The following is a 20,000-nucleotide window of genomic DNA, read 5'->3' on the forward strand; positions in this document are numbered from 1 at the left end:
GTGTGAACGCCATGCGGGGGGACCTCGTCTGGGAGGACAGGGCGTTGAAATCAAACTTCCCCGGCTTCTTAAGAGAACCAGGCGAGGACAGTCCTGGTTGAAAAAAAAAATCAAATGAAAGAAAAAAAAAATGGGATAAAAAAAAAGAAATGAAATATAAAAACAAAAATGGGGGAGGGAGAAGAGAGAGGTGGGTTTAATGAACAAGGCTATTGATTGGCTGCACTTTTCTTTTTTTTTTTACAAAAAAATGATTGGTCCAAAGGGAGACGCCTTGAAAATCATCATTTTCAGTTTGGAACGTTTTCGATTGGTTGATGGCAGTGCACCCTCAAAGCCCAGTCAGTCTGGGTGCTCACATTCAGCCAATCACAGGGACTCAATGCAAATGATTTCCCCTCAAAAAGCATGCTGGGCACCGAGGTTGTGGTTCTGGCATCGAGAAACGAGAGGGCTGCAACTCAAAAAGCTGTTTGTGAACTTCTCTCATGAACACATATAGAACGTCCTTGCCTCTAAGAAAAAGATCTCTTCCAGAAACTCCCAACTCCCTACCCCAGCTCATAAAACAAGCCTTTCAATAGCTTCAACAAAGATGAATTCAACGACATCAAGAACTTAAGAAAGGTAAAATAGACCCACAGAGCACGGAAGGCGGCGGAAAGTTCCGAGTGAAAAAGCATGAAAGGAAGGACATCTTTCCGCATCTTTTTCTAGGGTCTCTCTCTAAAAGGTGTCAGGGAGACGTTTCCAGACTCTCGACCGTCATGGCCGCCTCAGCGGACGACGCCGTGGGCCCTGAGCGAGGAGGAAGCCTCCATTCAGAAGTAGCACCTCCAGTACAGTATGCAGCAGCCAGCTGCTTGGCGGGGGAAAGACAAACAGACGGACGCAGAGAGGAGACAGAGGGAGAGAGGGAGAAGCGAGAAAGACGTGGGAGACATGAAAATATGGGAGGGAGGGAGAGCGGGGGGAGAGAGAGAGAGGAGAGGGGGGGGCTTGGGGAGGGAAACTGTGAAAATGTAGCAGTGTGTGGTTTGTCTGTGTCCTGTGAAGGATTTTCTTTTTTTTCTTTTTTTTTTTCTTTTTATATATAAATTTGGATTGTTTTGAAGAGTTGTATGAAATTGACATGTCACGAGATGTTAAATGTGCGAATTATCTCTCTGGCACATACACGGTCTTCCACACACACAGACACACACACACACACACATGAACTAAAAACCACAACACTCCACAGAGCTCCCCGTTTATTCCCCCCCCCCCTGACACACGAGTGTTTAAGGTCTCTCGACGCTCTCTGCTCTTCCCATTCCGTTTGCTCATGGCGCCGTGGGCTATTTCGGAGAGAGCGCACCCGCGGGCCGCGGAGAAGCGCCACGTTCCGTTTCGTTTAAACCCCCCCGATTCTCTGTTCCTCGGCTGGATACGCGTGAAGGTCTGTGGGAGCCATGCGGGGGCGTGAGTGGTGCCCCCCCCCCCCCCCCCGTGCGCCCCCCCCCCCCCCCCGTGCGGCTGCTCAGTCCCCGTCGAGTGGGTGTGGGAGTGGGCACGCGTGAAACCTTTTCCCGTCTCCTCCAGATGGATTTGGCGATATGTACGTGTATGTATTTTCAAACTAACGTGGGGTGGGGTGGGGGGGACGGGACCGGAGGGGGGGGGGCGTGTGTGTCGCCCTGTCAGGGAGATTGCGTCCGTGAAGGGAACGCCGATCCCTCCGCTGACACCAGTGGTTATGGTGACTGACTCTGGCACACACACACACGCACACACACTTGAAGGGGGGGGGGGGGGGGCAGAGGCGGGGGTGGGGAATAAAGAGAGAGAAGCACACAGACAAATCATAGACAGAAGCAGGAGGGAGGAGAGCGAGGTAGAGACGAAATAGGAAGTGACAAATCTGTAAAAGCCCAAATGAAAACTGTCAAGAGAGACTACTTGGAAAACACGGCCCAAGCGCCCGGGCTGCAGTATATATAAGTGTGTGTGTGCGTGTGTGCCACTAGAACAGTGTGCCCCTCTCCTCCTGGCAAGCCACAGCGCTGCGCTGGCAACAAATCAAGCGCTCCCATGACCCTTCTGTCTCTCTACACTAACAGGCCTGCCACCAGATGCGTCTCTGAAACCCACGTCCTCTCACACACACACACACACACACACACTCACACACACTCACGACGACAAACACACGCTAGCACACACACACACACACACACACACTCACGACGACAAACACACGCTAACACACACACACACACAGAGAGATACTCATTTAAAGAGATCTGGGATGCTGGCTCCAGGTAGTCAAAAGGAGATCAGATCATTCCCTCCTCCCCCTCCTCCAGACTAAATACAGGAGTCCAGAAATCTACCCCCCCCCCAGCCTCCAAACCTCAAAAGCCCCGCACCCACAAACCTCCAGCGCTCTTAAACATTTCAGTGTTCGTTGGGGCTAATATCAAATAGTGGTTATTTAGTTCTAACCCCCCCCCCCCCCCCCAGATGAGCAGATGTCTCCAGTAGCACACAGTCTCTCTGGGCTTCACACACACGGAAACACCATCTGGGACCAGAGCTTCTCTCCTCTGCCCACATGTGTGTGTGTGTGTGTGTGTGTGCGTGTGCACTTGCAAATGGTCTACCTACATACATCTGTGTGTGTGTGTACCGTTGTGTGTGCTCCTGCTACTGTGCTGTATGCAGAGCGTGGCTGTTGAAGAACAGACACAGACCTTGCGGTGCACCTGTGTCTGTGTCTGTTTGTGTGTGTGCGTGTGTTTTTCATAGTTTGGTTTGTTTGTGTGTGCTTGCTTGTTTTCCTACCCCCCACCTGGAAACTCCCAGATGAGCCTAGCCTGTGGCAGGTGGGATCCCTGAGCCAACACACACACACACACACACACACACAAACACACACTCACTCACACACACACACAGGACACTATCTCTCATTTCCTCTCTCTCTCTGGTTCTCTCTTTCCCTCCCTTTATTTCTCTCTCAAACCCCTTCTCTCAGTGTAAAATTAGCAGTCCATTTCACCCCCACAAAAGCATTTCCTTAAAAAAAAAACAATCCGCCAATAATAATAACAAAAGCCTTTGGTCTGTCATGTTTTTTTCTTATTGCCTTGGTTTTTGTAAATTAATTGGGTAGAGGGTCCAGATTTGCATGCAATTTTACACCTCTGTTTGCCAAGCTCATTAAGGGGTGGTCTGTGTTGCTGCGCGTGTGTGTGTGTGAGGAGGAGGGGGAGGGGGGGGGGGGGGTCTGTGGTGCGCTAAGGCGTGCAGCAGCCGTTCTCTGTGGGTCTCGATGAGCAGCCTCTTAATTACATTTACAGCTCAGCTAACTGGAGCAGGAGCAGGTCTGGGCAGCTACCACACAACCCTGCCCTGGGCCTGTCTCTCTCTCTCTCTCTCTCTCTCTCTCTCTCTCTCTCTCTCTCTCTCTCTCTCTCTCTCTGTCTCTGTCTCTGTCTCTCTGTCTCTCTGTCTCTCTCTCTCTCTCTCTCTCTCTCTCTCTGTCTCTCTCTCTGTCTCTCTCACCCTCTCTCTCTATCTCTCTCTCTCTGTCTCTCTCTCTCTCTCACCCTCTCTCTCTCTCTCTCTCTCTCTCTCTCTCTCTCTCTCTCTCTCTCTCTCTCTCTCTCTCTCTCTCTCTGTCACTCTCCTAAAATGTCCTTCTTTCTCCTCTCGTTCGGCTCTGCTTTCTGATTTGCTCTACTCCTCCCCCCTCTCTCCCTCTCCATCTCTCTCTCTCTCTCTCTCTCTCAGTCTTTCATCCTGAATATCAATTTATCTTTCTCCCCTTCCCTCTCCTTCTCTCTCCTCCCTTTCTCCCACACGTTTTCAATTAGAGCGCAGGGAGGGAGAAAGGGAAGGAGGGAGGGAAGGCCTAGCAGGGAGCAGTAGAGGGGGGTGTACTCCTGTGAACCAGCGTCTGGGTGAGAGTCTTAATGAGGGTTTGGAGTTCAGGGAGGGATGGAGGCATAGCCACAACCGCAACTCCTGGAGAGGAGGGCAGAGCAATAAGCACGTGTCCTCTCAGTGTGTGTGTGTGTGTACGTGTGTGTGTGGGGTGATGGGTGGTGGTGGGGGGGGGGGGGGGTAAAGAGTGCAAACACGTGTGTCGAGAGGAACACGTGTGCGTGTGTTGACATCCGTCAGCATACAAGTTGCACAGATGAGTACCAACCCTGAGTGGGAAAACAAGGGAAAAAATACACCTGACTTGTTGATTGAGGGTTAACTGAGCCTGGCTCCCCTGGGATTGGTGGCGACTGGCGTCTATCTGACCCTACCACCTCCACCTACTGTACGTTCAACACGGCCCGCCCCCGCCCCGCCCCCGTCCCGCCCCCGTCCCCCAATCCCAACCAACCTACATGACGAGCCCTCCACAAACCACGACACTCGACGGACTAGCGTGGTGGGCTAGCCTGACCTCCACAGCTCTACACAGGACGTCAACGGAGCATAGCATTCATAGAGGTCAAAAATGCGGGTGTATAGGCAAGGATAGAAAACAGACATGATAAGAGTACAGGTATGAGGGTAATGTGGTTTCTAACCATGGTAAGGGAACTGCACGCCATCGTTCTCGTGCTTTATCTTCCTCTCCTGCACACTGGCCAAATGGTGCTGCACTGTAAGTGGAGAAGGGGGAGGGTTAACATGTGGGGAGGGAGGGTGAGAGAGAGAGAGAGAGAGAGAGAGAGAGAGAGAGAGAGAGAGAGATAGGGAGAGAGAGAGAGAGAGAGATAGGGAGAGAGAGAGAGAGATAGGGAGAGACAGACAGACAGACAGAAAGACAGAAAGAGAGAGACAGAGAGGGAGAGAGAAAAGGAGGGGGAAAGAGAGGGAGAGAGAAAAGGAGGGGGAAAGAGAGGGAGAGAGAAAAAGGAAGGGATAGACAGAGAGAGAGAGAGGAAGAGAGAGAGGTCGACAGTGTGTATGATAGAGGAAGTCTGATGAGTGATTACTGACTTTAACATTATTAGAATGGTTATTTTAGTACTTCTTTAAGGTCAAGGATGAACATAGTATAAACATGGGGGTTGGGAGGCAGAGGGCTCTTATCCAATGGGGGCTGGGGGGGGGGGGGTAAACAGGAAGTTAGGGTATGTTCCGTATATTCTATATGCACTATTTGTACATGACTAAAATGTCAAAAGTAAACTGTTTAAGGGGCCAGGTCCAGTCAGCGAAGTCAAGGGGGAGGAGGTTAGCAGAAGAAGGAGCCAGAAAGAGGAAGAGAGACAGGGACACACAATAACTGCTCAGGGGAGGGGCCGCGCATGGGGAGGGTGGGGCCAGGGGGGCGGGGTTTCCAGGTACCTGCATCCATGTCGTTGGGCCAGCCGCTGGACTGGGAGGAGCCGGCGGCGGGGGAGCGTCCGGGGTAGAAGACGTCGTCGGTGGGGCTCTCCAGCTCACTGTCGTCTAGAGACTTCCTCTTGGTGGAACTGGAGGGAGGGATACAGGGATACAGGGATACAGGGATACAGGGAGGGAGGGAGGGAGGGAGGGAGGGAGGGAGGGAGGGAGGGAGGGAGGGAGGGAGGGAGGGAGGGAGGGAGGGAGGGAGGGAGGGAGGGAGGGAGGGAGGGAGGGAGGGAGGGAGGGAGGGAAGGAAGGATACAGGGAGGGAGGGAGGGATACAGGGAGGGAGGGCAAGTGAGTCCAGGAGACACTTCCATTAGCCAGACTGGGCTGAAACACCATTCGAACCAGTCAATTACTTGGGGTGTGTTTGAATTCGCTTCCCCCGTCTAACGAGACTAACTAGGGCCCCTACAAAAGTGTAGAGGTGAATCAAACACACCTCTATGGATTTGAGCACACAATGCCACATATTTAGAGAGCTCGTATACAAAAAGAGGGCAAACACAGACAACACAGAGAGAGAGAGAGTAAAGAGATCAAGAAAGAATAGGAACCAAGGCCAACCTGAGAAATACTGCTGTGTGTGTGTGTGTGTAACTACCTCCGTGGAAGGTTTGCGTACAGCTCCACCTCAGACCTATAGCGCCAGGGAGAGACCGGAGAGCGAGGCCAGGTGACAGAAGGAGGGACAGGAGAAAAGGAGAGAGGGAACCGTCATACAGCTATAAAAGTAGAGAATGACTACAGACAGACAGACAGACTGACAGACTGACAGACAGACAGACAGACAGACAGACAGACAGACAGACAGACAGACTGACAGACAGACAGACCGACAGACAGACAGACAGGTAAGAGACAGACAGACAGGTAAGAGACAGACAGACAGACAGGTAAGAGACAGACAGACAGACAGGTAAGAGACAGACAGACAGGTAAGAGACAGACAGACAGACAGACAGGTAAGAGACAGACAGACTGACAGACAGACAGGTAAGAGACAGACAGACAGACAGACAGGTAAGAGACAGACAGACAGGTAAGAGACAGACAGACTGACAGACAGATAAGAGACAGACAGACAGACAGGTAAGAGACAGACAGATAGACAGGTAAGAGACAGACAGACAGACAGGTAAGAGACAGAACTCCAGTCGAGGTGGGAGGGAGAAAACAGAGTGGCTTTAGCCTCCCCCCGGATTCTAGACAGGCGGGAACGGCTTCCGTTTGGCGCTCCGCACATTCCGTCGACTCGACTGGCTCGCGTTTGCGTCTACACGTACCTTTTTGATATTCACCGAAGGCACAGGAAGTAGGTGCTTCTATCTTCAAGCGAGAGTCATATTAAGCATGCATGAACTTGATGTGCGTCTCGATGCTTTGATTTCACATATAGGAACCTTTGTGAGGGGGAACCTTTGTGTGTGGGGGGGGGGGGAACCCTGTGCGGGCGTACCTGGTAGAAGGGGGGGAGGCGAGGGAGCGTCGCCCCAGGGCCACCTGGTTGATGTTGTAGTAGCCTGGGTTCTCCAGGTCAGCCAGGGAGAAGTTGGGGCCGGACGCCGTGGCAACCGGAGCTGGGGGGCGGGAGGGGGTGGGGAAGCGAGAGAGATACAGAGTGGGTGGAAAGTTCATATTTGGAGGTTGAGGAGGAGGAGGAGGAGGAGGAGGAGGAGGAGGAGGAGGAGGAGGAGGAGGAGGAGGAGGAGGAGGAGGAGGAGGAGGAGGAGGAGGAGGAGGAGGAGGAGGAGGAGGAGGAGGAGGAGGAGGAGGAGGAGGAGGAGGAAGAGATGGCGATGCTACTTACTCTGTGACACCCTGACCAGCTCGGCCACATTCCACACTCCTGAGGTGACAAAGCAGTCCTGGAAACTCAGGTGTCCTGTGGAGTGGACACACACACAGAGACAGAGAGAGAGAGAGAGAGAGAGACAGAGAGAGAGACAGAGACATAGAGAGACAGAGAGACATAGAGACAGAGACAGACAGAGAGAGAGAGACATAGAGAGAAAGACAGAGAGAGACAGAGAGAGAGAGACAGACACAGAGAGACAGAGAGAGAGACATAGAGAGACAGAGAGACAGAGATATAGAGAGAAAGAGACAGAGAGAGACAGAGAAAGAGAGACAGAGAAAGAGAGACATAGAGAGAGAGACAGAGGCCAGAGTTAGAGAGAGCCCCATCTGTGTGTGTGTGTGAGCGTGTGGTGTTGCAATTGCTCCCGTAATTGCTATGTGACAAGACTTATAAGCCTGAAAGACATCCGTGAAACTGTAATGATGGTGTGTCTGCATGCTTTTAGGTGTGTCTAAGTGTGTGTGTGTGTGTGTGTATGTGTGTGTGCAGGAGAACATACCATTGGGCGGTGGCTTGATGTCTGTGTCTCCTTGTTGGCTGGAACTGTCTGATTGTCCGGATTCTACGAGAGAGAAACAGAGAGAGAGAGAGAGAGAGAGAGAGAGAGAGAGAGAGAGAGAGAGAGAGAGAGAGAGGTTAAGCCAGGCTATTGATAGCTTTGCAGCGTCCATATACGACGACACTGAACCCGCCACAGTGTGCTTTCAGTTACAACTTCCCCGCGGGCCCTGTTGAAAGACAGGTTGCCTCCCAGTGGCAGGGATACTGTCAATATGGTGAAATGTAAGACGCAAGTTGAAGGGGTCATGAGTGTGTGTGCGTGTGCGTGCGCATGTCTCCTATCCCAGAATGCAGCCTGTCCTTCCTGTCTTAAGGCGTCGAGATTTACAGTGTATCGCTGCCTCATCTGACGTATAACCTCGCAATCGTATCCCCTCACCATAATCCCACTTAATACATCCTTACTGGTAGGGATTTAGTCTGCGTAAACAGAACACCTCTCACACACACACACGCAAAGAAAACACACACACATTCCAGCCAGGAATTGCTAACCTCGCTGGGAGTGTGCTAAAGGTGAGGGAAACTCAACGACCTTTCCGTGACTCACAGAGACGAGCTGGAGGCCTCGGCTTGGCATGGCTAGGCCGCAGAAGCCTGGGACTAGAGTGCCGGTTGCACCCAGGAGGTGGGGTGGCTACAGGGGAAGTCTCACTTCACAGGCTCCCCTGTCCTCCATGAAGATGACCTTATGATCTTCCGAGGAGTGGGTTGAACGTTTGGATGGCTTGACCTGTGATTGGCTGGAGGAGCTGCCTGTCAGTGGAGAAGACGACGTCACTCACCACTCGATGGATCGACTCGAGGATTGGTATGAGAGCTGAACTATTTTCGTACAGTGCCTGTGGGAATGTCTGTCTACCAGGTAATCCACGAACAGTGTCTGACTGTGTGTGTTTGTCCGCGCAAGCGCGCATGTGTGTGTGTATAAACGTGCATGTGTCTGATCCCATGCGGGTGTTTCGGGTGTCTCTGAACATGTGCGTGTGTGTGTGTTTGAGCCCTATCTCCAGAGTGCTTGCTATCAATGACGTGTGTGTGGGTGTGTGTGTGTGGGTGTGTGTGCGGGGTGACGTGGGCCGGGCCAGATCAGACCGGGGCAGAGGGGCAGAGCGGTTCAGGGCGGGGCCTAGCGGCTAAGTAAGGAAGGCGTTTATCTGGAGGTGATAACGCACCCCACGGGCTCCTGCCAGAACTGCTCGCCACACTAAGCCACAGATTAGCCTGCAGAAACAATAACAGACCTGTCTCACTGCCTACTCACACACACACACACAAAGAGAGAGAGAGAGGGAGGCAGAGAAAACTGAGTCTTTCCCGTGGTTCTTACGAAGGCTCTCTATCTCTCTCCCTCTCTTTTGCCCTCCCTCCCTCCCTCCCTCCCTCCCTCCCTCCCTCCCTCCCTCCCTCCCTCCCTCCCTCCCTCCCTCCCTCCCTCCCTCCCTCCCTCCCTCCCTCCCTCCCTCCCGCCTGCCCGCGCGAGCTCTCTCTCTTTCTCTCTTTCACTCGCTCGGTGGAATTCTGGCAGCCATTTTAGCGCTTGGCAGCCATTTTAGCATTGGCGGTCGCGACGCATTCCTGCTAGCTGACGGCACGCGCTCCCAAAGAGTGCGCTCGCGGCAGCGCTCGTGCACGCCCGCCCAGACACAAATACACACAGACACACCAACACACACACACAGAGAGAGATACACACAGAGAGTAAACATCTACTGGGGCCAATGAAAACTGCTAAGAAAATAAGTCCCGGCATGGGATTTTTCACGCGGTTGTATTTCGCGTGTAGAATCTATAATACACACTCAGCGCCCGACGCCGTGGAAACATCCTTGTAACTAAAACACATGGCGGGAAAAAAACCACTGTCCAGACCAAACACGGAGAGATGGGTCTGATTAAGTGAATTTCCACCCAGCGTGCAGAATTCTCAGTCAAACAAAGAGTTCCTGGCAACACAAAACAACCAAGAGTCCAGCGTGTCGTGTTGAGCGCTGGCTGATAAGTTTGTTGAGTGTCGGCTGGTTTCGAACCACAGGCCCGCCCCACGCGCGCACAGGCCCACATGTTTGTAGACATGAGGGCGACACTGGCGACCCTGGTGGTCGTGATGGTTTCCTACTGGAGGTGATAAGGCGGTAGACTCTCCAATGGACAGTACACGCACACACACACACATACACACTCAGGAATACACACTCTGGCACACACGTACACTGGCACACAAACACACACACATATAAATAGCCTGTCAATTGGCCCGAGGAAACAGGAGCTAGCATTATCATGTGTTAGCAGGTACATTAGATGTGCTAGCCAGAGTAGGACTTAGCGTTAGCATTAGCCCCACGAACACAGGCTGGCGTTAGCATTAGCCCTGCTGGCATCTAGCTCTGGGGCACCGCTCTGAATCAGTGCGTGGCGTGTAGAGAGTATCACGGCCCGGGGTTGGGCTGGGCGGAGGTACAGAGGGGTGGGGTGGGTTTCTGGGTAGAGAGCAAAGTGGTAGGGGGGTGAAGAGGGGAGGGCGGGGGCTGGTTTCTGGTTATCACCACTCTGCCAGCTGCAGGCACAGCAGTACCCAGCCCTGCCCCCCCCTCGCCACACATCTAGACCCCCTTATCTCCCCACAGCAGCCCCCCCAAAGCCCCCCCCCAACAGCCCCCAATCGTGGCACTGCAGCTCTCTGCCCCCCCCCCCTGCCCCCCCCCCCCCCCCACACTCCAAAAAACAACCAAGCAACCCACCCTCCGACCCAAACCCCCTTCAGCGCTTCCTCTGAACCGCGAACTGTGAACCTTAAAGCGCTGCTCGCGCACAACGCAGGCCCTCCACGACCACACCTCCAAAACATATCCCCCCCCCTTCCCTCTGAAACCGTGCCCAACGCCACAAACCATCAGCTGTCCTTCTCACACACCCACACTCTCTCTCTCTCTCTCTCTCACACACACACACACACACACACAAGGTCTTCCCCGGTTGGCCGCTGCCAGGCCTCAGCTTGGTCTTAGACACTCCAGAGAGCTACAGAGTAGAACCAGGCTAGGAATCATGAACACCACAACCACCTCCCCCATAACCCTCCACTCCCTAGCCCCACAGCCCCACCAAGCAGCCTCCCCTCCTCCAGTCCCAGGCAGGTCCCTGGTAGAGCTGCAGCTCTCTCCCACAGCCGGGCCCGGAAGGAACGCTCCTCCACACACACACACACACACACATACACACAGCTTGTCTCTCACAGTCTCGGGCCTGTATTCCCAGCAAAGGCCCTGCTGACACCCACGCAAAGGCCCCCCTGCAGTGCCTTCGACCCCCCCACCACCCCGCATACAGTGTCTAACCCTCCCCTCCCCCCCCATGTCCTCCCCACAACTCTCTCACACTCTCTCCATCCTCCCCTCTGTGCCTGCACTCTCTCTCCTCCCCCTCGGACCTCCTCCCCTCGGGGAAACGCTCCCTCCACCCCCCCCCCCCCCCCCCCACCCCCTCTCTCATATCTTTCCTCTGACGTTTCTCCCTCCACTCCCCTTCACACTCTGTCTGTTTCCTTGGCTGTGGTCCGGTGGCTCTCCCTTAGTCCATCCAGAAACTTCCATCCATGCATCCATCCAGATTTGTTATCCATCCATCCATCCGTGCATTCCCCTCTCCCTGGTGAGTGTGTGTGTGACCCCGTGGTGTGTGTGTGTGACCCTGTGGTGTGTGTGACCCCGTGGCAGTGACCTGCTAGTCCCAGGGGTCAGACAGCTCAGCTTGTCACCCTGACCGGCAGACGGACAGCAGAGTGACAGAGCAAAGCCAGATTAGCAACACTAAACTCTCACGACATGACAGGGCTCCAGCGAGGGTGACACACACACACACACACACACACACACAGGCGTACACACACACATCAGCGCAAAGTCACAGGCGAGAAGCTAACAAGTGAAATGCAGGAGGGAAGTAAAACATGCAGACAAATGACTCCCCGGCTGTTCAGATTCTTACAAGTGTTTGGATGCGTGTGTGTGTGTGTGTAATGAATTGTAGATGTTCTATACTAATACATGCAAAGCTAAGCACACTCCTTACCAAGTGCAAGAACAAGAGAGCACAAGTATGGCCATCTGTACTGTACATTAAACTTGTGTGCGTGTCTGTGTGCGCGCTGGAGAGAAAGATTCCCCCCTCCTTGGCTGGAACAAAAGTCAACCACCCTCCTCTTTCCTCCACCCTCCTCCACCCCCTCCCTCCCTCCTTCCCTCCCTCCCTCCCCCCCCCCCCCCAAAACACAGGATAACGCGGTACAGCCTCCCAATTGGGTTTCGCTTAAGAGGTTTATCGGTATGTTGCTAAACATTCTGACCTTTTTTTTTTATCCTTAATGCGCTTAAAATGTTCCAAACCCTCCTAATCCCTCCAGCTATCCCACACAGATGTTCACTCCGCTCTTTTATTGGACGTTATTTTATTATTTTCCTTTTTTTTCTCTCTCTCTCTCTCTCTTCTCTCTCTCTCTCTCTCTCTCTCTCTCTCTCTCTCTCTCTCTCTCTCTCTCTCCCACTCCCTCTCTCCCTCCCTCCCTCTTATTTATATATTTTATTAATGGTTTTGTAAGACCATGCTTTACCAGAGTTAACACATTTTTAGATTTTTTGATATGCAGGAAACTTGTGTGGACGCCTCAGCCGTGTTGGGTTCTCAAGCAGGGGTCCTCAAGAATGAGTATGACGTTGACCCCAGCAAACGGATAAGGTGGCTTTGGCTATTAGGTATCAAAGCAAGCATGTTCAGATATTAAATATCAAAGTTAGTGTCACGAGCATGAGCTGTGTGCACTCGTGGGACTTTAAACGACGGCCTGTTCGAACAGGTCCGCAGCAGTGCTCAGCCCCAGCCCCAGCCCCAGCCTCAGTCCTCAGCCCCAGCCTCAGTCCCAGCTTCAGCCTCAGTCCTATCCCCAGCCCTACCCCAGCCTCATCCCCAGCCCCGGTGCCAGGCGGGCCGCCAGGCCGTGTAGCGGGGGTGGGGGGGGGGGTGGGGGTGTAGCGGTGGGGCTGGGTGTGGGAGCAGGTGTGCCTGGCCGCCCGGCGCAGCTTGCTGCCCATCTGTGCTCCCGTCTGTGTGCCGCCTGCGCCCACGCTCTGCCAACAGCGCCGCGCCACGCAGAGAGGACCCAGGAGAGGAGGAGGAGAGCGAGAGATGGAGGGAAGAGGACAGGCCAGCAGAGGAGAGGAGGGAAGTGAAGGAGGGGAGGGGCGGTGGAGGGAGGCTGGCTACATGCCCATATAGCCCCACCTCCCCCCCTCCTCCCCCTCACACCAGTACCCCCCCCCGCTCTCTCTTTCATCCCCAGCTTGCTCTCTCTATCTTCCCCTCCCTCCCTCCCTCCCTCCCTCCCTCCCTCCCTCCCTCCCTCCCTCCCTCCCTCCCTCCCTCCCTCCCTCCCTCCCTCCCTCCCTCCCTCCCTCCCTCCCTCCCTCCCTCCCTCCCTCCCTCCCTCCCCCCGTCCCGTCGTTCATCCTCTCATCCCTGGAACACCGCCACCTTCACCTCCGCAACTGAACCCCGACCCCGTCGACGCAGGCGTGAGCCGTCGCCGTCGGAGATGCTCCGCCGTCCGAAGCTAGCTGCCGCCTATGGCTACAGGGCCCGGCTGCGATGTTAGCAGGCCCTCGGAGGGGTGGGGGGGTCCTTTGAGTTAGTGATTATTATGCATGCTGGTCACAGCCCCCCCCCCCCCCCCCAGGACAGAGCATCGGTTCATGATGAATACGGGGGGAGCCGCGTGTGAGCGCGTGACGCAGGGCCGGCAGGAGCGCAGACAGGCTTGTTATTGGTCCTGGAGGACCCCCGAGGGGAGAGGCGACTCGGCGGACACAGAAGGACGCACGCGTGTCCCGTGTTTTGTGTTGACGTGCACAAAACCCGCTGGGGCGCTACTTCTTCTAGTAGGGACTCTTGGACGGGGTGCCAAAGCGTCTGCAGCTTCCTCGAGCACGCCGATCGGGCTGTGCCGTGGATATATGGACGGACATGTAGTGTGTTACAGGGACTCGGCTGCAGTGTACGCGCGCGCGTGCTGTTTAGTTTATACTGTCTACATGTGTGCGTATGGGCGTCAAAAGACCGGATTGTATGCTCGTCGCTCTGCGTCTTTGAATGTGTCGTCCAAATAGCTCCATCCTCTTCCGGTCCCAGCGCGCGCGCGCGTGTGTGTGCCCTAAAAGGCGCCCCCACCACGGCCCGTGGCCCTGCCCAGCAAAGTGTGAACGGTCCCCCGCAGAGCTGATACTGATATCAACTGGCCCGTAAGCGGTGTCGACACCCACATGATTACCCTGTCAGCCTTCATCTCTGCTTAGCTCAAGGAGTCAGTCAGAGGGGGGGGGGGGTGGGGGGGTCACAAAAGCGCTGGAGTGTGTGCGTGAGTGTGTGTGTGTGTGTATGAATGAGAGTCCTAACGCGACCCCTGGCTAGCCCAAATAAACACACCTCTCACAAAGGACGGAAAGGGAAAGAGGGGGAAAGGGAAGGGGGGGGAGGTGCGGAGGGTATGGTGGCAGGGGGAGGAGGGAGGGAGGGGGCGAGGGGGGGGTTCTGCTACCCCAGACAGATAGAGGCAGGGATTAGGCAGGCGTGATTGCGGCGTGTGGCCACCGGGGGGCGTTTTCCTGGCACACGAGTGGCGGGAACAGGGGGAGATGCAAATAAGGAAGGGCTAGGCTCCAAGCCAGGAGACTCAACTCTCTCTCTCTCTCTCTCTCTCTCTCTCTCTCTCTCTCTCTCTCTCTCTCTCTCTCTCTGTCTCTCTGTCTCTCTCTCACACACATATGCAAATATCCGTAGACACGCGCACGCAGGCTAAACTCTTGGGGTGTGAGAGCAGAGGAGCACGCTAGCGAAGGAGAGAAAAAGGCTAGAGAAGCGTTGAGGAGAGAACTGAACAAGGTGTCAAAGAGAGAGAGAGAAATATCAATAGAAGAAGATACGACGTGTGAGAAGTCGGCCCTTCTCTTTAAAAAAGAGTCCTTCACTTTCTAACCTTGGGAGAGAGAGAGAGAGAGAGAGACAGAGAGAGAGAGAAGGAGAGAGGGAGAGAGGAGGAGATAGAAGGAACGAGAGAGAGAGGGAATCCGAGAAGGAGGGGGCGAGTACAGTAGAGAAAGGAGCTGAAGGAAGGCCAGGGTGAGACTTGATTTATGTTCCACATTCCCACTTCCTGTTGGCCCAGATACACACTGAGCCTTTGTGCTGCGTCTGTTACACACACTTCCTGCTTGGCCAGAGGGGTGCTTTAAGGTAAACCTCTGCTTGTCTGTCTCGGTCTCTCTCTCTCTCTGTCCTCTGTACATCTGTCTGTCCGACGCCCTATTTATGGTTGTCTGTTGTTTAATATCCTCACCTTCTTGTCTGTGTGCCTTTCCCTCTCTGTCTGTCTGTCTGTCTGTCTAGTTTGTCCGTCCATCTATATATTTCACTGTCTTTAGCCATCTTTAGTCCTATGTGTCTTCTGTGTGCACCAAGTCTGGTGAGGTCCTATGCACACACACACACACACACACACACACACGTGTTTGGCCAAGGACGTGATGATAAGAGAAGGAAAACATCCTCCTTCAGAATCCAAATCACCCGCACGCACACACACACGGCCATGGGCGCCAACCCACTCGCACATGCACGACCTTACACACACATGCACCACCTTACACACACATGCACGACCTTACACACACATGCACGACCTTGCACACACATGCACGACCTTACACACACATGCACGACCTTACACACACATGCACGACCTTGCACACACATGCACGACCTTACACACACATGCACAACCTTACACACACACGCACGACCTTACACACACATGCACCACCTTACACACACATGCACGACCTTACACACACATGCACGACCTTACACACACATGCACAACCTTACACACACATGCACGACCTTACACACACATGCACGACCTTACACACACATGCACGCACGTGTCGCACGCACGTCGCACGCACACATGGACATCAGTCATCACACACACGTATGGGTACATGCAGTACATGGTTGCCAACTCTCTCCAAAGCACCATTATAGATAACTCAGATAACAAACATTCTTCCTGCCAAATCCTGTTCTCTTGAGGAATAGCCTAATTCACTCAGCAATTGAGAACATTCAATATTTCTGTAAGCACAGTGATAACTACACACGAAAGAAATCGGTCCCGAATACTGTACATGTATTTCTGCGAGCTGGAAAACTTTTTATTTGGAAAGTTTCGACTGCAAGGAACGTTTCAACTTGCATTCAATTGTCAGCTTAATCGAATGCTAAATCGTAATTCCACCCTACCGCAAATATTTTTTTACATTCGAGAATGAAATGATTGTATCAAGCGTGGCTGATAATGAGATAATGGTTCGGATTAACACTATTTTATTGGAATATACACTGTTCTAGACTACACACACGCGCACACACACACACACAGTATGGCACAGTAGGAAGTGGTGCGCCACTATCCACGTGACTGGACCTTGACCCCAACTGGATGTGCCAAGAGGAGGGAGGGAGGGATAGAGGAGGGGGGGAGGGAGGGAGGGATAGAGGAGGGGGGGAGGGAGGGAGGGATAGAGGAGGGGGGGAGGGAGGGAGGGATAGAGGAGGGGGGGAGGGAGGGAGGGATAGAGGAGGGGGGGAGGGAGGGAGGGATAGAGGAGGGGGGAGGGAGGGAGGGATAGAGGAGGGGGGAGGGAGGGAGGGATAGAGGAGGGGGGGAGGGAGGGAGGGATAGAGGAGGGGGGGAGGGAGGGAGGGATAGAGGAGGGGGGAGGGAGGGAGGGATAGAGGAGGGGGGGAGGGAGGGAGGGATAGAGGAGGGGGGGAGGGAGGGAGGGATAGAGGAGGGGGGGAGGGAGGGAGGGATAGAGGAGGGGGGAGGGAGGGAGGGATAGAGGAGGGGGGAGGGAGGGAGGGATAGAGGAGGGGGGAGGGAGGGAGGGATAGAGGAGGGGGGAGGGAGGGAGGGATAGAGGAGGGGGGGAGGGAGGGAGGGATAGAGGAGGGGGGGAGGGAGGGAGGGATAGAGGAGGGGGGGAGGGAGGGAGGGATAGAGGAGGGGGGGAGGGAGGGAGGGATAGAGGAGGGGGGGAGGGAGGGAGGGATAGAGGAGGGGGGAGGGAGGGAGGGATAGAGGAGGGGGGAGGGAGGGAGGGATAGAGGAGGGGGGGGAGGGAGGGAGGGATAGAGGAGGGGGGGAGGGAGGGAGGGATAGAGGAGGGGGGGAGGGAGGGAGGGATAGAGGAGGGGGGAGGGAGGGAGGGATAGAGGAGGGGGAGGGAGGGAGGGATAGAGGAGGGGGGAGGGAGGGAGGGATAGAGGAGGGGGGGAGGGAGGGAGGGATAGAGGAGGGGGAGGGAGGGAGGGATAGAGGAGGGGGGAGGGAGGGAGGGATAGAGGAGGGGGGGAGGGAGGGAGGGATAGAGGAGGGGGAGGGAGGGAGGGATAGACGAGGGGGGAGGGAGGGAGGGATAGACAAGGGGGGGAGGGAGGGAGGTGTAGGGCAACTGGCACTGCCAAAGAGAAGCAGCACAGCTAGGATAGGGGGGTGATGGAAAACTAAGAAAGGGGAGGGGTGGGGGAAGAAAACCTCCTATGGAAGTGAAGACTAGTGAGGGAGGGCCAGTAAGAAGGAGGGAGGGAGGGGACAGCGGGTCTATACGTTCATTCAAAGAGAAACAGAGAGGAACTGCAGGAGTGCATGATCAAAGGGTTCACTGTCAAGTAGACACAAACACACACTCTCTACATCCCAAACACACACACGCACACACTCTGTACATCCCAAACACACACACACACACTCTACATCCCAAACACACACACACACACACTCTCTGCATCCTAAACACACACACACACACCCACAGAACGGAAGAAGCAGCCCTGCCAGCATTGGTCAACTTTCACCTCTGAGTCGGAGGTGAACTGTGCCAGCCAGCCAGATCAGACAGGAAGTGGTGGAGGGGGGCGTGAGCCTGTGTGAGCCAATCAGAAACCAGAGCACTGGAGGCAGAAGGCCTAAGCCAATGAGGGGAAAGTTGGATGCAGCTGACTTGGGCGGACGGTGCTCTTCCTTCCCTGTGTGAGTGTTTTAGTGTGTGTGTGTGTGTGTGTGTGTGTGTGTGGTGTGTGTTGTGAGAGTTGGTGTGTTGCTACGCAGACTGTGGATTAAGGGCAGGGGAGAGAGTCTGTGGGAGGACGAAAGAGAGGAAGGAGGGAGGGAGGGAGGGAGGGAGGGAGGGAGGGAGGGAGGGAGGGAGGGAGGGAGGGAGGGAGGGAGGGAGGGAGGGAGGGAGGGAGGGAGGGAGGGAGGGAGGGAGGGAGGGAGGGAGGGAGGAGGAGAGAGGCAGAAGGAAAAGACAGGATGGAGGAGGGAGGGAGGCTGGAGGGAGGCTGGAGGGAGGGAGGCTGGAGGGAGGGAGGCTTGAGGGAGAAAGGGAGGCCGGAGGGAGGGAGGCTGGAGGGAGGAAGACAGGAAGAAAGGAAAGGGGGAGGAAAGATGGAGGAAGGGAAGGAGGGAGGGAGAGGTTGGCACAGACAGACAGACTGTGAACTTGTGCCCTTGGGTGCCAGGAGGAGTTCCACTGCCGTCTTATCAGGACAACGTAACACACACACACACACACACACACACACACACACTGAAATGGCCGACCCTATGAAGAAATGAGAAGGGGGCTCACAAGGACACAGTGCAATCACAGTTCACACACACACACACACACACACACACTCTGCCCTTTTGTCCATTGTGCAGTCAGGGGGGGGCAGACAGCGGAGCACTCTGGGTGAGAGGGGTGAGGTCATGTGAGGGAGTCGGAGCCTGGCGCGAAACGCCAGTCAGGGGTGGCCGGAGGTCGCCCTTGGAAATGGAGAGGGGGGGGGGGGAGTGGGTGGCGGAGGCGGGGTGAGGATGGGGTCGGGGTCGAAGTTGGACCGGGCCGAGCCTGGCTAAGCAGTCTGGCTCTGTGGCCCTACTGACAGCTGGTGGGTTTGGGATACTTAGAAAACATAGTCCCCCCTCCCCCCTCCCTGTGACTGCACAGATCACCCCCCCCCCCCAGCAATCATAGATAAATCCCCAAAACAAACACTCTCCCCCACAGAGAGAGACAGAGGGAGAGAAAGAATGGAAGAGAGTGGGAGGGAGAAAGAGGATCTCTAAAAGAGAAAAGGAGAGAGTGTGAGTGAGGGATTGAGAGATATTGAGAGATATTGGGAGAGAGAGAGAGAGATATTGAGAGAGAGAGAGAGAGAGAGAGAGGGAGAGAGAGAGAGAGTTAACCCTAAGTGATGTAGACGTCAATGTTCCAGTCTATCCTATTACAACAGTGGGTATTATTTCACAAGCCTAACCTTTTGTCAGCCCGAGCACAACTGAACAGATGCTACGACAGGCCTACAAGCCTCCGCATTCCGAGGACTGTAGGCTACACACCTATGCACATTGACTGAACTCCACACGCACACATATACTGCAACGCACACACACACACGCACGCACACACACACAATGATCAGTGATGAAAGTCCAGGGCAGAGGATCGTATTGGTGATTAGCAAGAAGAAACAAAAGAGAAAATAAATGGGAGGAATGCAACCGAAGCCGAAGTCAATCAGTCAGAGAGAAGAAAAAAACAAATACACAAACAAACAGAGGCTCAATCCCCCCCCACCCCCCCCCCCCCGCTCCCATGCTCACCCCTCCATCATCCCACCCCACCCTCCCTGTCCCCTCGCCGACAGCACGGCAACCAAACAAACACGGCCTGTGGACACAAACAAACAGATAAACCAATAAGGAACTAGATAAGAGTCAGACTCTGACCACCATCTGGCCTAACTCCCTCTCTCCTCTCTCCCTCTTTCTCCTGCCTCTCTCCCTCTTTCTCCTGCCTCTCTCCCTCTTTCTCCTGCCTCTCTCCCTCTTTCTCCTGCCTCTCTCCCTGTGTCTCCCTGCGTCTCTCCCTCTGTCTCCCTGCGTCTCTCCCTGTGTCTCCCTGCCTCTCTCTCTCCTGTCTCTCTCCTCTCTTCCTCCCTGTCTTGTCCCTCCTTCCCTCTCTAGCTCTCTATCTCCCTCTCATTCTCCACTGCACAGAGACTGACCTGGAACCTGGGCCACTGAGGGCAG

The 20,000-nt window shown here is 54.7% G+C and overlaps 1 protein-coding gene across 10 annotated transcripts in view; it reads right to left on the reverse strand.

Annotated features, from left to right (window-relative positions):
* Positions 1–20,000, reverse strand: part of nfixa (nuclear factor I/Xa) — a 113,357-nt gene that overhangs the window by 15,238 nt on the left and 78,119 nt on the right. For 7 of the 10 annotated variants that reach the window (XM_084686101.1, XM_084686096.1, XM_084686100.1 and 4 more), the window contains 7 exons: positions 7,746–7,808; positions 7,196–7,270; positions 6,845–6,965; positions 5,990–6,025; positions 5,341–5,468; positions 4,575–4,649; positions 1–93 (listed from right to left, as the gene is read on the reverse strand). The exon at positions 1–93 is cut by the window's left edge and continues 36 nt beyond it. In XM_084686101.1, the coding sequence (XP_084542227.1) occupies positions 1–93; positions 4,575–4,649; positions 5,341–5,468; positions 5,990–6,025; positions 6,845–6,965; positions 7,196–7,270; positions 7,746–7,808 (591 nt within the window). The remainder of the gene's footprint in view (positions 94–4,574; positions 4,650–5,340; positions 5,469–5,989; positions 6,026–6,844; positions 6,966–7,195; positions 7,271–7,745; positions 7,809–20,000) is intronic. The other 3 variants (XM_084686102.1, XM_084686095.1, XM_084686099.1) reach the window with 2 other exon arrangements.

Source organism: Hypomesus nipponensis, chromosome 21 (assembly GCF_054491055.1).
Source record: "Hypomesus nipponensis isolate SF chromosome 21, ASM5449105v1, whole genome shotgun sequence".
Lineage (NCBI taxonomy): Eukaryota > Metazoa > Chordata > Actinopteri > Osmeriformes > Osmeridae > Hypomesus > Hypomesus nipponensis.